Source organism: Nyctereutes procyonoides, unplaced genomic scaffold (assembly GCF_905146905.1).
Source record: "Nyctereutes procyonoides isolate TBG_1078 unplaced genomic scaffold, NYPRO_anot_genome, whole genome shotgun sequence".
NCBI lineage: Eukaryota > Metazoa > Chordata > Mammalia > Carnivora > Canidae > Nyctereutes > Nyctereutes procyonoides.
This window is the reverse complement of record NW_026575051.1, coordinates 44,440,890-44,458,430: the sequence shown is the minus strand read 5'-3', so window position 1 is coordinate 44,458,430 and position 17,541 is coordinate 44,440,890. Positions and strand designations below refer to the sequence as shown.

Below are 17,541 nucleotides of genomic sequence, written 5' to 3'. Positions count from 1 at the left end.
AAGAGATGCACGTCCTGCCTTGAAATACTTCCGTAGAGAAAGAGATAGAATTAAGCAGTAGACTCAGCACTAGTTCATTCTGAAGTTGAAGACTTGATCAGGTATCTTAACCAGAATGTCGGAGTCATATTCCAAACGGATGTTACCTGATATCCTACTCGAGGAAGTAACTGTTCTTTGGGACAAACCACCCAGGGAGCCAGACAGCTAAAGCAGTCAGAATTCAGACGTGTCAGTCCTTCTGATCTGACCCATCACTTAGCATCCTCTCCAAAGTCATCCCACCATTTGCCTGAACGACACACCCAGGGTGAGGATGGGGTAAAGCACTGGCGAGTGCAGATCAAATATGAATGCTTAGGGCCTGGTTGTCCCATGGGAGGATGGGTTTTTCTTCTCCTTCCTGCTTTCCTAGATCCCCATCCCTCAGCAGGCCTTCCACCAGCAGCCCAGGGATGACCAACCTTCATTGAGGACCACTGTAAATACACCTTTGTCAGCAATTCCACAAGCATTGGCTCATTGAATCTTTACAATTATCCTAGGAGGCAGATACTATCTTATTTTTACAAATGAGGAAACTCAAGCAAAGAGAGGTTAAGAATCCAACCCAAAGTCTCAGGCAAGCAAATCTGGAAATTTTTGACTCCAGAGCCCATGCGTGGTCCAGGATGTGATATAGGAAAATGAATCTGATTGATTGTTAGTATCTTTAGTTCAGTAGAAGGAAGAGATTAAAAATTACCAATATGAGATCACTCCACGTGGTGGTTAATAACAGGGGCTTCAGAGTCAAAGAGGCTTTGGTTTGAGGCCTGGACCAATAGTTGTTTTTACCTGTGAACCCTCAGAAAAATGAATCCATTTTTCTCATCTGTAAAGTTGGAACTCTTACAGGATTTACGTTGTCTTCCTGTGAAGGACTTAGTGAGATACATAGAAAGTGATTAGTAGACCCTAGCATATGGTAAACATTAAAAAAAAAAGCTCTTATTCTCAATGATTTATCATTCCTTCCTCCACGCCTAATTATCACACAAGGAAGCTTAAATTGGTTGTTTTATATTAAAGTTGACTGAGTGGAAAAAATAATGTCTCCTTTAGAGAAAATATCTGCCAAATAAATGTCAACTTTACTAAGATCTAAAAGCCTTTTTAACTGATCCACTTAGGGATTTTGCCTCATGTCTGTTTCTTTCAGTTTTCTATTATGATATAGTACAACCAAATGCCATATCTTATACTGCCTCAGACTCAAAGAAGCATTTAAAATGTGGCCCTGAGAGCTGACCCATTATTTTATTAAAGGAAAAAAAAAGGTTACACTTTCTCCTTAACCTCATTAAAGCAGAGTTACAATAACCCATGTTCCTTGAATAAGATTATTCAGAACCACTATCAAAAGAAAAACCATCTAACAGTAGGACTGAACTGCCAATTGAAAGATTAGAAATGCAACTCTCAGCTACCTAGGGTCACCATGACATATTAAGGAAATGTATCGGTCAGGGCTCCAGAGAAACAAAAACAGGAGTGTGTGTGTGTGTGTGTGTGTGTGTGTGTGTGTGTGTGTGTGTGAGAGAGAGAGAGAGAGAGAGAGAGAGAGAGAGAGAGAGAGAGAGAGAGAGAGAGATTGTATCTAACTACTGAGAGGAAGGGAGAGATTTACTTTAAGCAATTGGTTCAGGTGATTGTAGAGGCTAGCAAGTCCAAACCCCAGGGAAGAGTTGCAGTGTGAGACTGCAGGCAGTCTTCTATCAGAATTCCTTTTTGCTTGAGAGATATCATTCTCTTTCAAGGAAGGCCTTCCAGTGATTGGATGAAACCCACTCACGTTATGGAGGATGATCTGCTCTACTCAGAGTCTACTGATTTAACTCTTACCTTGTTAAAAAAAATAAACACAGAAACAGAGTAATAGTTGATCAAATATCTGGGTATCATGGCCTAGACTAGTTGATGCATAAAATTAATCATTACATGAAGTCATGTTTTATTTTGGGGTAGGGTGTTCTCAACCATAAAGATCACCTGCATCCTATAGCAAGCAAATATATCCCAACAGTCCTGCAAAAACCCATCTGACCCTTTGAAGAAAAGGAAGATAACAGCGTTGTTGTTCCCTGGCCACTCTATGAGATGTTCCCTAATCTGAGTTTGTCCTCAGCTCTTCTGACTACTGTTGCAACCCACACAATATCTTAGAATTCCCTGGACTAGTATAATAGAAGAAAGGCATGTACAGGCTTTTAAGAGGACACAGAAGAAAAGAAAGGTCCCCGTCTTCTTAGTGGCTTTAGTGGCTGTAAAGAGATTCTCAACAAGATGTCTCCATATGCTTCAATAAAATGGTTATTTTCCTTTCATTTAAAATGTATTTAACTTTTTTTTTCTACACCTTAATGTCTGAAAATAGCTGAGTGAAGAGCAGAACTGCTCCCTCTATCCAGGCACTTGTTAGAGTGCAAGTACAGGCTGAAGATTGAACAGCAGATGCTGGAGAGTGTGTGATGAGATCCAACAACGAGAATCCTATTGCCAGGCTCTGAGGAGTAAGTGAGCTACCAGACATAAAGTGGTAGGATTTGTGCTAAATTTCTTCCATTTACTCTCCCGGGTGGCTCTCCATCATTCTGCGTGCTGCTGTGTGCTCTGTGCCCTAGGAAACTGACCTCTGCTGGAGACTGGTGGCAGGCGGTGCCACTGTGGTCAGCCAATGGCAAGCAATTGAGAGATGGAAGGAGGGGAGGAAAAAAAGGTCTTGGTATTTATTTTGAGGTCCCTCCCTGAGAGGTTGCCTCTGGCTAGCTCTGTCACTCAACCCAAAGTCACGGCTCCTTTCTGCCACACTTTCCACAGGATTCCTGGTCCACTTCAGGCCTAGGGTGGTAACTGCCCCTCAGTGTTGCCAAACAGGGGTCCTGTGCTATTTCATGGGGTTATCCTGCCATCTGGCCACAACTCGTGGATAGTCCCTTCAACAAAAGCTCTTCTAATTAGCCTAATTTGAGTGCACTATCTCTGCTAGCTGGGACTGACTAAAAAGGTATTCAACATATGTTATTTTTCTCTTTTTTTGAAGTGTTGGGATAATAAAACTCCTCTATAACATTTCTGAGTTTTTTTGAGATCCATAACTGAACAGATAACCTTCTGATGTTATTCAAAGTATGTCAAGCGCCCTATAATAATTTCCCCCATAAATCCAAAGCCCAACACAAATGTCCTTTATCCTGCCACGAGAATTACATAATCCTTGGTGTTTCTTTTTTCATCCTAGTTTCAGGAAAGCTCAGTGTTGAACCCACTGTTTATTGTCAATAATTCAACTAAGTACCCAGTTACAACTACTTCTCTGTTCCTTGAAATGTTTCTTAAAACTGGTTTTCGTCCCACTTTGCTACGGCCTCCCCCCTACACCTGCCACTGTTTTTGGTCTGGTGAGTCATCTAAATTCTTTTGGGAGTAAGGAGAAAATACATCCTAATTAATAAACATTTCAAAATAAAAAATCAGGCCTGGATCAGAATTAAGACAATCATAAAGGACCATGAAACCTAGGTTCACAAGGGTCCACCTGAAAATAAGCCCAAAGGGCAAGAGGCAAAGTACCAGGAGGAAGATGGATCCCACCCAAAGCAACAGGATCCAGGCAGTAAATCCATAACCACCCCCTTTTTTCCACCATTGAAAGCAACCCCAGACCTGGATAGTATGTCTGTTTACTTAGTTCCCCATGGGGCTGAATAGGTAATTTAGGAAAGACCCAAACTTACTCTTGGTGTGGAGCTCCCGTCTTGGTCAGCAAAGTCAGCACAAAAAACATGAAAATCACAAAGACAGCGAGACCAACCCAAAATCCAATCACAATGGAATCTGTAAACAGTTAATACTGGGATTAGTACTTCATGGCAGCTTAAAACTTCAACATCCAAGGAATCTGGGCTTTTTGTTACAAGAAGAGAAGAAAATCAACAATCTAACGTTCTTGACCCCATAGTCAACCAGGGACAGAGAGGATGTAGGGAATGAGGGAGATGGAAGAGTCTGCATGCCTCTGGGTTTCTGTCTCAGATAACACTGAGCGACTTTAGCCTTATTGATTCTTGGTTTCCATATCTTGAAGGAACCCAGGACAGAAGGTAGACCATCGAGATCCTTAAGATTCCACTAACGTGTCCTGAGCTAGAAAATACCCTTTTTCGCAGAGACTGCAATATAAAATTTAAAATAAATTCTGGGAGTCCCTAGCTGGTTTAGAGCATACGAACTTTGATGTCAAGGTCATGAGTTCAAGCCCCATATTGGGCATGGAGCCTGATTAATTTAAAAAAGTGAATTCTGATTCAAACCATCCCAATTTTGTATTTTCACTTATATTCATGCTGGAATAACTCAAGTCTCATTACTTCTTGAGAACATATGAATCACCTCCTGAGTACTCTCCCTGTCTTCTGCCTTTCCCTATGCCTCTATGAACCTACTTTATGACAACTCTGTTAATATTGCTCCTTTATAAAAAATCTCTTCAGCAAAACAAAAACAAAACAAACAACTCTTCAGCAAAAACAGACTTGTCTTTCCCAAATTAAAAGAGATTCCTTATGTAAAGCACTTCCTATGGTGTCTGGCATCTGAGAAAATATTTGCCAGCTATTATGGTTAAAATTATCATCAGTTTACCCATACTTTAAAACCCATGTTTCCAATTAGACAAAGGAACACTGTGTCCCCATATTTACCTTAACTCTTAGCCATAACTTCCTAAGATCAATACTTTTTCAGGGGCTCTTACTCTCACCTGGCTGGGACAACTTTCCCCAACACAGAGCTAATGAAAACTTATCCATCCTTCAAAGCCCATTCCTTACACCATCTCCTTCACAAAGCCTGGACTAACTTCCCTAACTGATGTGTTTTCTCCCTCCTTTGAGCCCCATGGCATGTTTATGCTTCTCTACTTCTCTACATGGGCCCTTCCTTGATCCCATCTTGGGTAATAGTCACCCCAAGATATCCCTTGGGACAGAGATGAGACGGGATGGTCTACACAAACTGGCACATATATTATAGGGTCTCAAATCTGGGGGAGGCACCAAAGTTGAATTATTTTACATTTTCTTTTTTAAAGTCTTTTTAAAATTTAAATTCAGCTAATTAATGTATACTGTATTATTAGTTTCAGAGGTAGGGTTTGGTAATTTATCAGTTGCATATAACACCCAGTGCTCATTACCCCAAGTGCCCTCCTTAATGCCAGTTACCCCATTTCACCCAGTTACCCCACTCTCCCACCCACCTCCCCCTCCAACAACCCCTTTTGTTTCCTATGGTTAAGAGTCTCTTATTCTTTGTCTCCATCTCTGATTTCGTCTTACTTTATTTTTCCCTCCCTTCCCCTGTGATCCTCTATTGTGTTTCTTAAATTCCACATATGAGTGAAATCATATGGTATTTTATCATTCTCTGAATGAGTAATTTTGCTTAATATAATATCCTCTAGTTCTATCCAGGTCATTGCAAATGGTAAGATTTCTTTTTTTTTTTTTTTGATGGATGAGTAATATCCCATTATATATATTTATATTCATATTATATATTTATTATATATATATATATATATATATATATATATATATATTCACATCTTCTTCATCCAGTCATCTGTCAATAGACATTTGGGTTCTTTCCATATTTTGGCTATTGTGGACATTGCTGCTATAAACACTGGGGTGCAACTGCCCCTTTAGATCACTATATTTGTATCCTTTGGGTAGATAGCAAGTAGTGCAATTGCTGAGTTGTAGGGTAGCTCTATTTTTAACTTTTTTGAGGAAAGTTTTTCCACACTGTTTTTCTACAATGGCTGTACCAGCTTGCATTCTCGTGAGCACTGTAAGAGGGTTCCCCTTTCTCCGCATCCTCACAAATGAGATACCACCTCGTATTAGTCAGAATGGCTAAAAATATTTTACATTTTCTGATCTATTCAAAGAAAGGATGCTTAGAAATTTTAAAAAAAAAAGAATTGGTGCTTATACATTAAATGTGTTTAAATGCAAAGCATCATTCTAATTAAATTATGTATTGCCCTTTTACTAAAATGAAGAAATCAGATTAGCAATTTATTCTGAATAATTCATATTTCATTCTACATACAGGATTGCCCAGAAACTTCTGGCATGTGTCATTTAACTATTATTCAACAAGGTTTATTCAGTGCTCTGCATATAAAACTAATATATCTTTCCTTGGATCAAGAGTGCCAAAGAAATAGAAATTACTGACTTTGCCTTATAATACAGTGAAAATGAAGCCTAAAAGGACAAATACCAAAAAATACATATACACAAGTGCAACCAATATGCAACAATAATGTCTAATTTGGGGGGCAGAGCCTATGAAGCACCACTGTACAGATAATGACAGTTCAGCATCCTGCACTTTATCAACTGCCTGCGTAACAAAAGCAAATTCTAAAAGTATAGGCAAGACTTATATTGAAGTTCTCAGTTGAGAATTTGGCCTAGTCATGTTGATTCATATTGGAAGGTGTTTGCATTAGGCAACTTTCACACATTGTTTTCCAAACAATGTCTGGATCCCCATCAGTCAGTCCTTCACTTCTCTAGCTCAGGGTGGGATAATATGGAGGAGGGTTGCCTTTACCCAGTCTAGTTTCTTCTCTCTGCCTTCCTAGTACCCCAGGGAGCTGATCAAAAAGCAGCAATAATATGGGGCATGAGAAGGTCATAGCCCTTCCTTGAAGTCACAGGGGAGCAGACTAGGAAGCAGGGCTGTGGTTAGGATTTGAAAATCCCAGGGATCCAACAGCATTTCCAAGCACTTTCTTGACAACATGGCATCTACATTTCCTATCACAATATGTATTAAGTGGCTCTGGTTATTCATATTCCTCTTCAAACGGAATTTTGGTTCCTGTGACTATTTCCACTAATTTTCCTCTACCTCACCCTCTACCACGTTGGCCTGACTCTAGAGTACTTTTTTACCCTGAGCCCCTTTCAGAGATTATCAGAGATCTCCATCTCACTTCAAACATATCCAAACTCTCTTGCAGTTTTATTTATATATCAAGTTTCATGGACATGGGTGTTGCAGTAAAACAGGGAAAGCAAAGGCCCTGGCCCTTTCCTGAGAAGGATTCAAAGGTTTACATAAACTGAAGTTCCAATGAGGCCAGTTGGTCATGAAGGCCAAGAGAAGCCTTCTAAAACTGTTTCTAACAGAGCCCAACAGCCGTTTCTGTCCTGCCTATGTAGGGATCATTACAGCACAGAGGTAGAGCAAATTGCCAAGGGGAATTCCAAATGGAGTGTGTCAAAATAAAATCACTTTCCCTCAACCTGACCATTAATGAATGGAATGAAACAGAGTCAAAAGCTGATGACAGCTTGGCTTTCACTGGTGTGATCCTGTTTTTCTCCATGATTATCTTTTCCACTCTAGGGTAGCATTAGAGCAACTACCCCATCCCAGTCCCCTCCCTTACACCTCCTAAGAATAAATGATGACCTTTCCATCTTGTGGTTGTATGAAAAACAAAGCTTAATACTTAACTGAAAGAGGGTTCAGGATATGAGAGCCAGAACTGTCCTTATACCACTTCTGGTTTCTAATGCATTAGGGACAATTTTGTGGTATGAATTCTTGGCAAGGAGCCAACAAGGTTGTTCCAGAACTTGCTTTTACTATGCTCCCAATGATATATCTAAGCCTTTCCCAGCTCTAGCTCTGCTTCTCATTTTGATGACCTGGCTTCTTGCTAACTCATCCATGTGTGTCGCTGTCATTTTCTGCAAGCTGGCATATGAAAAAAGGCATGAGATATGGCCTTCACTGGTGGCTCAGAATAAGAGAATGCTCCTTCAGTCTTTCCTCAACACAACATCTCAAATGGCCCTGCTAAAATGTAGAAGTGGCCACACGTTGACCCATGGGCTTTGCTTCTGCTTCTCTAGGAACATCTTGTCTCATGTAGCCAGGGTCTTCTTAAATGTCCTATTTCTCTTTCCCTTTATAGCAAAATTCTTGAGAGATTTGTCTGGTTTCCAGTTCTTTTTTCTTGAACCAATTCCATCAGCCTTTTACTCCCACTCACTCCACAAAGACTATTTTCAAATCATTTCCAATAACTTCTACATTGTAAATCCAACCGTCAAGTCACAATCCTCAACTTACCTGACCTAATAGCAGCATTTGACACAGACCACTGACTCATACTTCAAGTTCTTTATTTGGCTTCCAGGAAACACAAGTGCCCTGTTTTATTCCTACCTTTCTGTACATTCCATTTAGGCTCCTTTGCTATTTTCCTCCCAACACCCCCAACTTCTAAATGCTAGCATGTGCCAGGGCTCAGTTTTTGTACCTCTTCAGTTTTCTGTCTATTCTCATTCATCCAGCCTCATAACATTGAATATTATTCATATGCTGTGATGCTTAAATTCACATGTTCACAGCATACCTCTCCTGCCATGTCCTATTGGATGTCTGACAGGTCTCGATTTACAAGTCTAAAGCTGAGCTCCTGATATTCCTGCTTCTCCCATAGTCTTCTCAGTTCATGGCAATTCATCTTGTCAATTAGATCACAAACCTTCAAATCATGTTTGGCTCTTCACTTTCTATTATGCCCCATGACCAATCTATTGACAAATCCTATCAGATCTATTGTTAAGAAATATCCAGAATTTATGCACCATTCACGACTCCACTGTCCTCACCATGGCCAAGCCACCATCATCAGCTGCCTGGACTATTGCAATAGCCCCCTAGACTGGCTTTCTGCTTCCAATCTCATCTCCTTCCTTCCCCCCCACTCCCCTGCAGGAGGTCTTATTGAAATTTAAGCCAAAAAAAAAAAAAAAGAAATTTAAGCCAGATGCTATTCCTCTTCTCCAAATGACATCTCAGAGAAAAAGTCAAAGTCCTTAGCATGACCTCAAAGGCTTTAATACCTCTTTCCTCTTTTCTATTCCCTGACTCCTTTTGCCACGCTGCTTCATCCATTCCTCTGGCATCATGCTGGTCTCCTTGTTGTTCCTTGCATGTTCCATTTCATTCTTGCCATGAAGCATTTTCTAGAATGCTCTTCCCCAGATATCCTACAATTCAATCTCTCACTTCCTTCAGGTCACTTCTCAAATTTCTCCTTCTCAGTATGGCCTTTCATGCTCACTCTGTATAATTTTACCTCCGAACTCCACATCCCCTTTCCCTAATTTATTCTTCTTTTTCTATCACCATAATGCATGGGTTTGTTTATTTAACTTAGTTATTGTTTATCTCTTCTACTAGAAGGCAAGATCTATAAGATGACATATTTTTGTCTTTTCTGTTCACTATTGTATCTCCGGTACCTAAAACAATGCTTACATAACCTGTGGTCAGTAAATATATGCTGAAAAAAAGAGTGAATGAGTGTGTGTCCATTCTGCTGGCACCAAATATATATATTAGATATATGTCCAGCTCTGATATATTATAAGGTTTAATACCAGATGCAAAACTGAGACCAAGAGGAAAATTCGCAATTACCATCAGAGATTGTTTCTCAGATGAAAAACCTTTTAAAGGTAGGAGTCTTTATTTCAACAAGCAGAAGAATCTGATCTAACTGAAGATGGAGCAAGTATGATCTGTTATAGGTAAAGTAAATGAAAGTAACTGTTATCTTCAAGAAATGCTTCCCTTTGAGATGTCTTACTTCTATTTTTCTGAACCTGCACCTAACTGGCTTTGAATACTGCTCTGCAATACAAGAAGACACACCTGAAGGTCAGAATCACAGCATTTTAAGATGGAAGAGACTAAACCAAAATACACTGTACAATAGTTGACTTAATCTTTTCTATTTTCCTGTATGTCTGTGTTTTACACTTATTATTCTTTTCTATATGTCTATATATTGTCAGGTTCCTGAAACGAAGGACCTCTACTTTGATCAGATTTCTTAAATCAGAACAGTAAGGATTCACCTAGGCATTTTGTTTTTTTCTGATGTGAATGCTAAAACTAACAAAGGCACGCCTTATTAATAGTATAGTAGGTAAGGTTAGTATTCAATGTGTCACCCGTCTGCCTACATTTTGCAGGAATTCTTGCCAGCTATAATCATTTCTAGAATATAATATGCTAAAAAAGATTTTCAATTGTCTCTAGAAATGTACCAACCAAAATAATAGCAGCAGGCCTGTCTTCTTTGTCCCTTAAACTAAGGAAAAGTGATAAGAGCAAACTGACAGAAAAATAAAACTTGTGTACTATGCTGTTAAAGTGCATATTGTTGGGAAATATATGGCAATTTTCCCAGTCATTTTGCTTTCCACTAAAATTCTTTTAGATTTATTTATTTATTCATGAGAGACACAGAGAGAGACCGAGACACAGGCAGAGGGAGAAGCAGGCTCCTCACAGGGAGCCCCATGCGGGACTCAATCCTAGACCCCGGGATCATGGCCTGAGTAAAAGGCAGATGCTCAACCGCTGGGCCACCCAGGCGTCCCTCCACTAAAATTCTTAACAAGCAAGTGTTCTTACCTAAAGATTGCCCTCAGAAAAACAACAGGTTAAAGAATTAAAGTAAATGAAGGAGGATGATTTCACACCTTGACAGTAGCAGCCTTCCATTGGATAATCAATGACAGCATACCCTAATGAAATGCATGTGCTTTTTAAAATCCCCACAAAGAAATACTGAGAAAATATCAATAAAGGAAGGAGTGAAAGCATCTAACTATTACTATTCACTTCAGGGATAAATGATATATGGTTTAATTAATGACTTCTTAAGGAAAAAATATAGTAAGTCCTTGATCCAATAAATGAGAAACTGAAGCCCTTTGCGCCCCACTAGTGGATACCAGGATGTGGAACCAGCCAGAATATTGTTACAGGATTTTCTCTGCCTTTAGTGTCCACAGTTCTTGGTCACATCACTTCAAAGAATGAAGAGGTAGACCAGATGAAGAGTGGTGGGCAGCAAAGCAATGTTTATTAAGCAATAATATAAAACTCTGAGAGAGGGACGGGGTGTCCGAGGAAGTTTAGGGGTTTTATGAGCTCTTTGTGGAACTATCTTAAACAATCAGAGTGTGCTGAGTCATGCCAATCAGGGCTTTGGTCACATACCTAGGTTAAAGTCTAGGTTAATGTCAATGTGCTGATGGTCTTTTTTTTTTTTTTTCCTTTTTTCTTTTTTTTTTTTGGTTGACATCTAGGGCCTTAGGTCTTAATTGTCCCTTGCGTGTAATACTGACAAATGCTTGGTGGTTATTTGCCTTATTTTAGGATGTTTTGCAGAAGTCATTTCTGCAAAGGCTGCAAAACAGAATGCTAATATAGTCCTCTCTAAGCTGCAAAACAGGATGTTAGGGTTTTGGTTTAGCTGTCCTGATTCCTTTCTTGTTGGGGATCCTGACCCTGACTACTTAACTGTCCAACTAACTTCTAACAGTATCGCTGCCCTCCAATTGCCCCACTAGAGGCTCTACCACTGCCACCAATCAACAGTGGCTTCCAGGTCTCAAAGACCCACAAATGAAGCCTGGGATCTTGCAGTCCTTTCTGCAACAGGGAAATGGGGACAAAGGCTAGATCACTTAATTAGCTCGAATGGGCAGTTGACCAGGATGGAGACTTAGGAGGCTCCTGAGCTCCCCTCTTTCCACAAAAACACTGAATATACAGCTATGTATGAAGGAATTTCCTCTGAAAGATATCCAGAAACTAGCTAAGTCACTCCTATACCTCTAGCAAATGAAGAAGAGCTGAGACACACTCTTGACAAACCTCCACCCCCAGCAGAGAGCAACCTACGGTTGGGTGGAAACCTCCAACTTCCAGCTTCTCCGTAAGAAGGGAAGGGTTTGGACAGCACATCTAGAGCTCCACTTTTAAGACTACTGCACAGAGATGAGCCCCTAAAATAGCTAGCTCTGAAGGCCACAAGGGCTGGGGCCATGAGAACCCAAAGACTATAGCAAACAAAAAAGCAGCAATTCAAGGGCATGCAAGGCTTCACCACAGCTATCCCACCAAGGCTCAATGCAGAGGAAGCAGGCCAAAACACTCATTTCCCATTCTTTGCCTGAAAGGGGTTTACCTGCATACTTTAAAGGATGCTGCCTTAATGCCAGGCTTCTAATTTAGCACACATCTAGTGGTTTCCTGCAATCTTTCCCAGAGTGCAGGGAAGCTGGCAACCAACCCTGACTTCTCCCTCCAGTCTGTTCCAATGAAAACTGGGAGACTTGGTTGAGTCACCAGTATTTCCCTGTAAAGAGCTTATATACAAGTCTGACACCCTAGTTCTTGTGGCTACAACCCAAAGGATGGGCTCCCAGTCTGCTGGCTCTGATACCAATAGTGCTTACATTTGAGAGTCCTATAGGACTATAGCAAACAAAGAAGCAGTTCTAAACAAGCATAGGAGCACTTTTACAGCTATCTACTTGGCCTAGAAGAGAGGACTCAGGCAAAAATTGAAAGAACTCTACTACCTCCATTTAAACCTCAAACTTTCTAATTAAGTACTTCTTTCCAGCTTATCTCTTAACTCAGGAAAAAGATTCCTGGGCAAAGCATCCCCTGATGGGAACCGAAACTACCCCATCCAGCAATAAAAGACTAACCTGAGTCAGCAAGACCCTGCCCATGACTGACTCTAAGACAATGATCAATCTGACTTTTACCGCCCACCTTTGTCTCACATTTTCCTTAAATAAACCTGGAAGTATCCGTGTCACTTTGGAGACAGTCTGAGACACTAGTCTGCTGTCTTCTTGATGTTAGCCTCACTGAAACAAATTCCTTTCTTGTTCCACCAGCACTCATCTTTCTGCCTTTGGATTTTGTCAGCTACAAGTGGCCAAACCTGATATGTTTAGGAACCCCAGAGCTGGGTGCTCTTGCACCCCTGCACCCCTGCTACAATACTTCCATCTCCTAGTTTCTCCCTGGGAGGGGTTTAATTGCATACTTTCCCAGCTACTGCCTAAGGATCTGGGTTCTAATCAGGCTGCGTTTAGGAGCTCACCACAGTCTTCCCCTTGGGGACACAGACAAGTCTTGACATGCCCTGAACTACTGAGAGCCACAGAGAACAAAGAAGTTTGCTTTGACAATCATAAAAATTCAAGAGGCAACTAGGATGCCAGGCTAGGCTAAATGACAAGGTTGTTCTCTTACACAAGACCACCCAAAACTGGGAGAGGCAGCTGTTTTCTCTAATGCAAGGAAACTAGCACAGAGAGTCAAGGAAAGTGTAGAAATAGAGGACTATGTTTCAAGTTGAAAAACAAGATAAATCTCCAAAAACAGATCCTAATGAAATGGAAATAAGTGATTTGTCTGATAGAGAGTTCGAAATAATGGTCATAAACATAGCAAGCAAGCTCCTTGACATTGGTCTTAACAATGATTTTTTTGATTTGATACCAAAAGCAAAGGCAAATGCAACAAAATAAATAAGTGGGACTATATCAAACTCAAAAGCCTCTGCACATCAAAAGAAAGCACCAATGAAAGGAAAAGGGAACCTCTGGAATGGGAGAAAATATTTCCAAACCACATATCTGATAAGGGGTTAATATCTAAATATAAGGAACTCATACAATTCAATATCTAAAAGCAATCCAATTAAAAAATGGGAGAAGGACCCAAATAGATATTTTCCAAAGACATCCAAATTGCCAACAGGTACATGAAAAGGTGCTCAACATCACTAATCATCAGGGAAATGCAAACCAAAACCTCAACGAGATACTACATCCCTATTTGGACATCTATTATCAAAAAAGACAAGAGATAAAAAGTGCTGGCAAGGATGTGAAGAAAAGAAAGAAACTATAAGTGCACTGCTGGTGGAAATGTAAACTGGTACAGCCACTATAATACATAGTCTGAAGAAGGTTCCTCAAAAAAGTAAAAATAGAACTACCTGTGATCCAGCATTCTCACTTCTAGCTAGATATCCAAAGGAAACAAAACCATTATCTTAAGGAGATATCTATATTCCCACGTTCACCGCAGCATTATTCACTATAACTAAGGCACGGAAGCACCACTTACATAGATGCACACACACACACACAAATATCAGTCAGCTTTTAAAAAGAAGAAAGTCTCTTGTGATTTATGACAACATGGATGAACCCTGGAGGGCATTATGCTATGTGAAATAAGGCAAATAGAGCGCAGACAAATACTGCATGGTAACACTTATATGTGGAACCAAAAAAAAAAAAAAAAACACCCTCAAACTCATAGAAGAGGGAGTACAAAAGTGGTTGCCAGGGGCTGGGGGAAACAGGGAGAAGTTGGTAAAAGGGTACAAACTTTCAGTTATAAGAGGAATATGGTCTGAGGAGCTAACATAAAACATGGTTAGTATAGTTGACAATGTGTATTGTATAACTAAAATTTGCAAGACAGTAGAACTTAAATGTTCTCACCAGAAAAGAAAGAAAGAAAAATATCTGAGGTGATGAGTGTGTCCATTAACTCCACGGAGGGAATCTTTTCACAATGTCTCCATATATTAAATCATCACTTTGTACCCTTTAAATGTATTACAGTTTTGTCAATTATATCTCAAGAAAGCTGAAAAAAATTAGAAATTCTTCCTTTCAAGGGAGCAGCAAGTGAATGTGAGGCATCATGAACACCAAGACAGGTCAGAGTGGCACCATCCAGGAAATACTAAAAGTGCAAAAGCATTTCCTTTGCCATATTTGCATCTCCATTTCTAATCTTTCTTAGAGTTCGTAATGCGTCCCATTATGCTGAAGCTGTTAAGAGCCTAAAGTGTTTATGGTGCTCTGGATATTCATTCTGAAACAACCAAACATCTCTGGAATATTTATGGGGTAACCACTCCCTACCTGGGAGTGGGCAGTAGTTCCTGGAAAACAGATGCTTTGAGTTGGCCAGTCAGCATGCAGTTATGACTGGAGTTGAACAATAACGTTGCACAGAACTGTATTTCCTCACTCTGTGCTAGATTATTAATCACTCCAATATCATGAAGCACAATTCATGCCTATCACGCAGTTAGGAATGGTTGCAGAATGTTCCAGTCCATCATTGTGAACACACACAGATAGACTGCTTTCTACAGTCCCAGAAAACCAGGAGGGCTGAAAGGATGCCACTGACCATGTATTACAAAAGAGAAAGTTCTTTTTTTTTTTAATTTTTATTTATTTATGATAGTCACACAGAGAGAGAGAGAGGCAGAGACACAGGCAGAGGGAGAAGCAGGCTCCATGCACCAGGAGCCCGATGTGGGATTCGATCCCGGGTCTCCAGGATCACGCCCTGGGCCAAAGGCAGGCGCTAAACCGGTGCGCCACCCAGGGATCCCCCCAAAAGAAAGTTCTTCAAATAATAGTTCCAGACTTTTCTTTTGTACATATTCTTGGTCCAAATGTTGGACCAAATGTTCACACAGTTTGGGAGAGGTGGAATCATTAATACTTTAAAACAAATCTCAATTTGAGACCAAGTTCTCCCATTAAGGAATTCTTTCAAGTTCTTTATCACTCATGTAATACCGTCCCTGGGCAATCTGCCTATGTTTGGAAGGGGTGTTTTCTGTGACTTGAGGGATACAGAACAGAGTTGTATAAAAAGAATGTTCAGGAAAATTAATCACTGGAGATTTCACAGGTTAAGACAAATACATTATGTTTACAATGGGGAATGGTATAAGACTTACATTTATGAGCCTTCAGTCCTTCAAAGGACACTGGTCCAATTTCATAATATTCATATTCCCAGGTGTAATCAGAATTAGGTGCAGATGGCTGGGACGTTCTGTTAGAAATTAATCTCTGGGCAGACATCTCCACCCTGCACAAATGGAGAAAGGCAAATATAGAACCTGTTAATTCATCCTCAACTGCACAGATACTTTAACTGCTCTTGACCACATTTAGCAGTTCAGAAGGCAAAGTCATCAGAGAAGTCCCACCCACTAGGGCAGGGAGAGGTCCTCACTGGCTGCCTATATTTCACACCAAATGGCCATAGTTTTTTTTTTTTTTTTTTTTTTAACATCTCCACTAGACTGGAATGTTTTTGAAATCAGACCCCATGTCTTTTGTTGTTGTCCCCCAGAACTTAACCCAGTGCCTGGCACATAACCAACTTTCAAAAACTGATTTTTTAAAAAGGAAAGGAAGAAGGGAGAGAGTATATCAAAATCTCTGACCTTATAACTTCAGTCCCACCATGTACACCTGCATGAGTATGCGAAGAGTCTAGAGAAAATAAATAAAATCAATACCAGAAGTGAACTTCTGGCATATTGAGCACCTGCTATGCAAAAATAAAGACAAGTAATCAGGGCAGCCCTGGTGGCTCAGCAGTTTAGCATCGCCTTCAACCCAGGGCATGATCCTGGAGACCCGAGATCGAGTCCCACGTCAGGCTACCTGCATGGAGCCTGCTTCTCCCTCTGCCTCTCTTTCTCTCTGTGTCTCTCATGAATAAAAAAAAAATAAATCTTAAAAAAAAGACAAGTAATCAAAGGCTAATTAAATGGAGTAGAAAAAAAAGAGACGTGGTCAACAAAAGTCCCATAATAGGAGAAGATCCTCGGTGGAAGCCTGAATCTTGCCTACTGCTTATTCCCAAAATTTGTCCTACTTTCAGGATATGCTGAGTGTCTCCTTTGTGATGATTTTAGATTTAAAAACTCTGATGCCCTTGAGACAAGAGGTTGCACTGTGCAGCATGAATGCCAAAGGCAACAAATCAACAGAGCCAATGTTCAATATTGAGCATCCACTGTGTGTAAGACACTGTAGATTATAGAATGGGAGAAGATGCTTAAAATACAGACACGGACTCCACAGATCTTGCTTTATATTGGAGGAAAGAATACAAAGTAACAAATAGCAGTAATATAAGGAAAATTTGAAATGAAAAATCAGCCCAAACCAACGTTCACTGAGAAGTCATAACCACTGGTTCTCATCCCTAATAACTTTCTCAAGTTCCCTTTCTTCCACCTACCTTGGGTCAGTATCACCCACTACTACCTCTGGGTCACAACCTATAGAGAAGCTGAGGCAAAATCACTATCACTCCTCCGCCCAAAGGCCTGTGTCTCATCTTTCCTTTTTCCTTTCTTCCTTAATCCCCAGTCCTGGACTCCACAGAAACAAACTCCAACCCCTCAGCATCATATTGTTCAAAGGATAGTGTGCTCTGATCCAGAGATATATGCTAGTATCAAAACCGGAATGTCACTGTGAGTGCCCAACCAGACAAATAATTCCTGCAAAAGTAAAAGAGAACGTACCACTTCTATTTTGGAAGAGAAAGGTACACAAATTTTAAGAAAAGCTGACCTTCAACGAAGTATTCGGTAACCTTTCTAACATCAGCACAAAAATAACATAAACTCATTACCACAGTATTGTCTTTGGTCTTTTTATTATTTGAACAAGGGATTATTTCCCTTGATGAAATAAATTTCCTCAGGAAATGAAAATTAATAACTCAAACCCA

General features: G+C 40.2%; 1 protein-coding gene across 6 annotated transcripts in view; it reads right to left on the bottom strand.

The window, feature by feature from the left end:
- The window catches only part of MRAP2 (melanocortin 2 receptor accessory protein 2), a 49,088-nt gene that overhangs the window by 10,377 nt on the left and 21,170 nt on the right, over positions 1–17,541 (bottom strand). For 4 of the 6 annotated variants that reach the window (XM_055330233.1, XM_055330234.1, XM_055330235.1 and 1 more), the window contains exons 2-3: positions 15,743–15,876; positions 3,777–3,876 (exon numbers count right to left, since the gene is read on the bottom strand). The exons of 1 other annotated variant lie outside the window; for it this stretch is intronic. In XM_055330233.1, the coding sequence (XP_055186208.1) occupies positions 3,777–3,876; positions 15,743–15,869 (227 nt within the window). In that variant the 5' untranslated portion in view covers positions 15,870–15,876. Of the gene's footprint in view, positions 1–745; positions 813–3,776; positions 3,877–15,742; positions 15,877–17,541 lie in introns of those variants that run through there. One more of the 6 variants, XM_055330238.1, reaches the window with a different exon arrangement.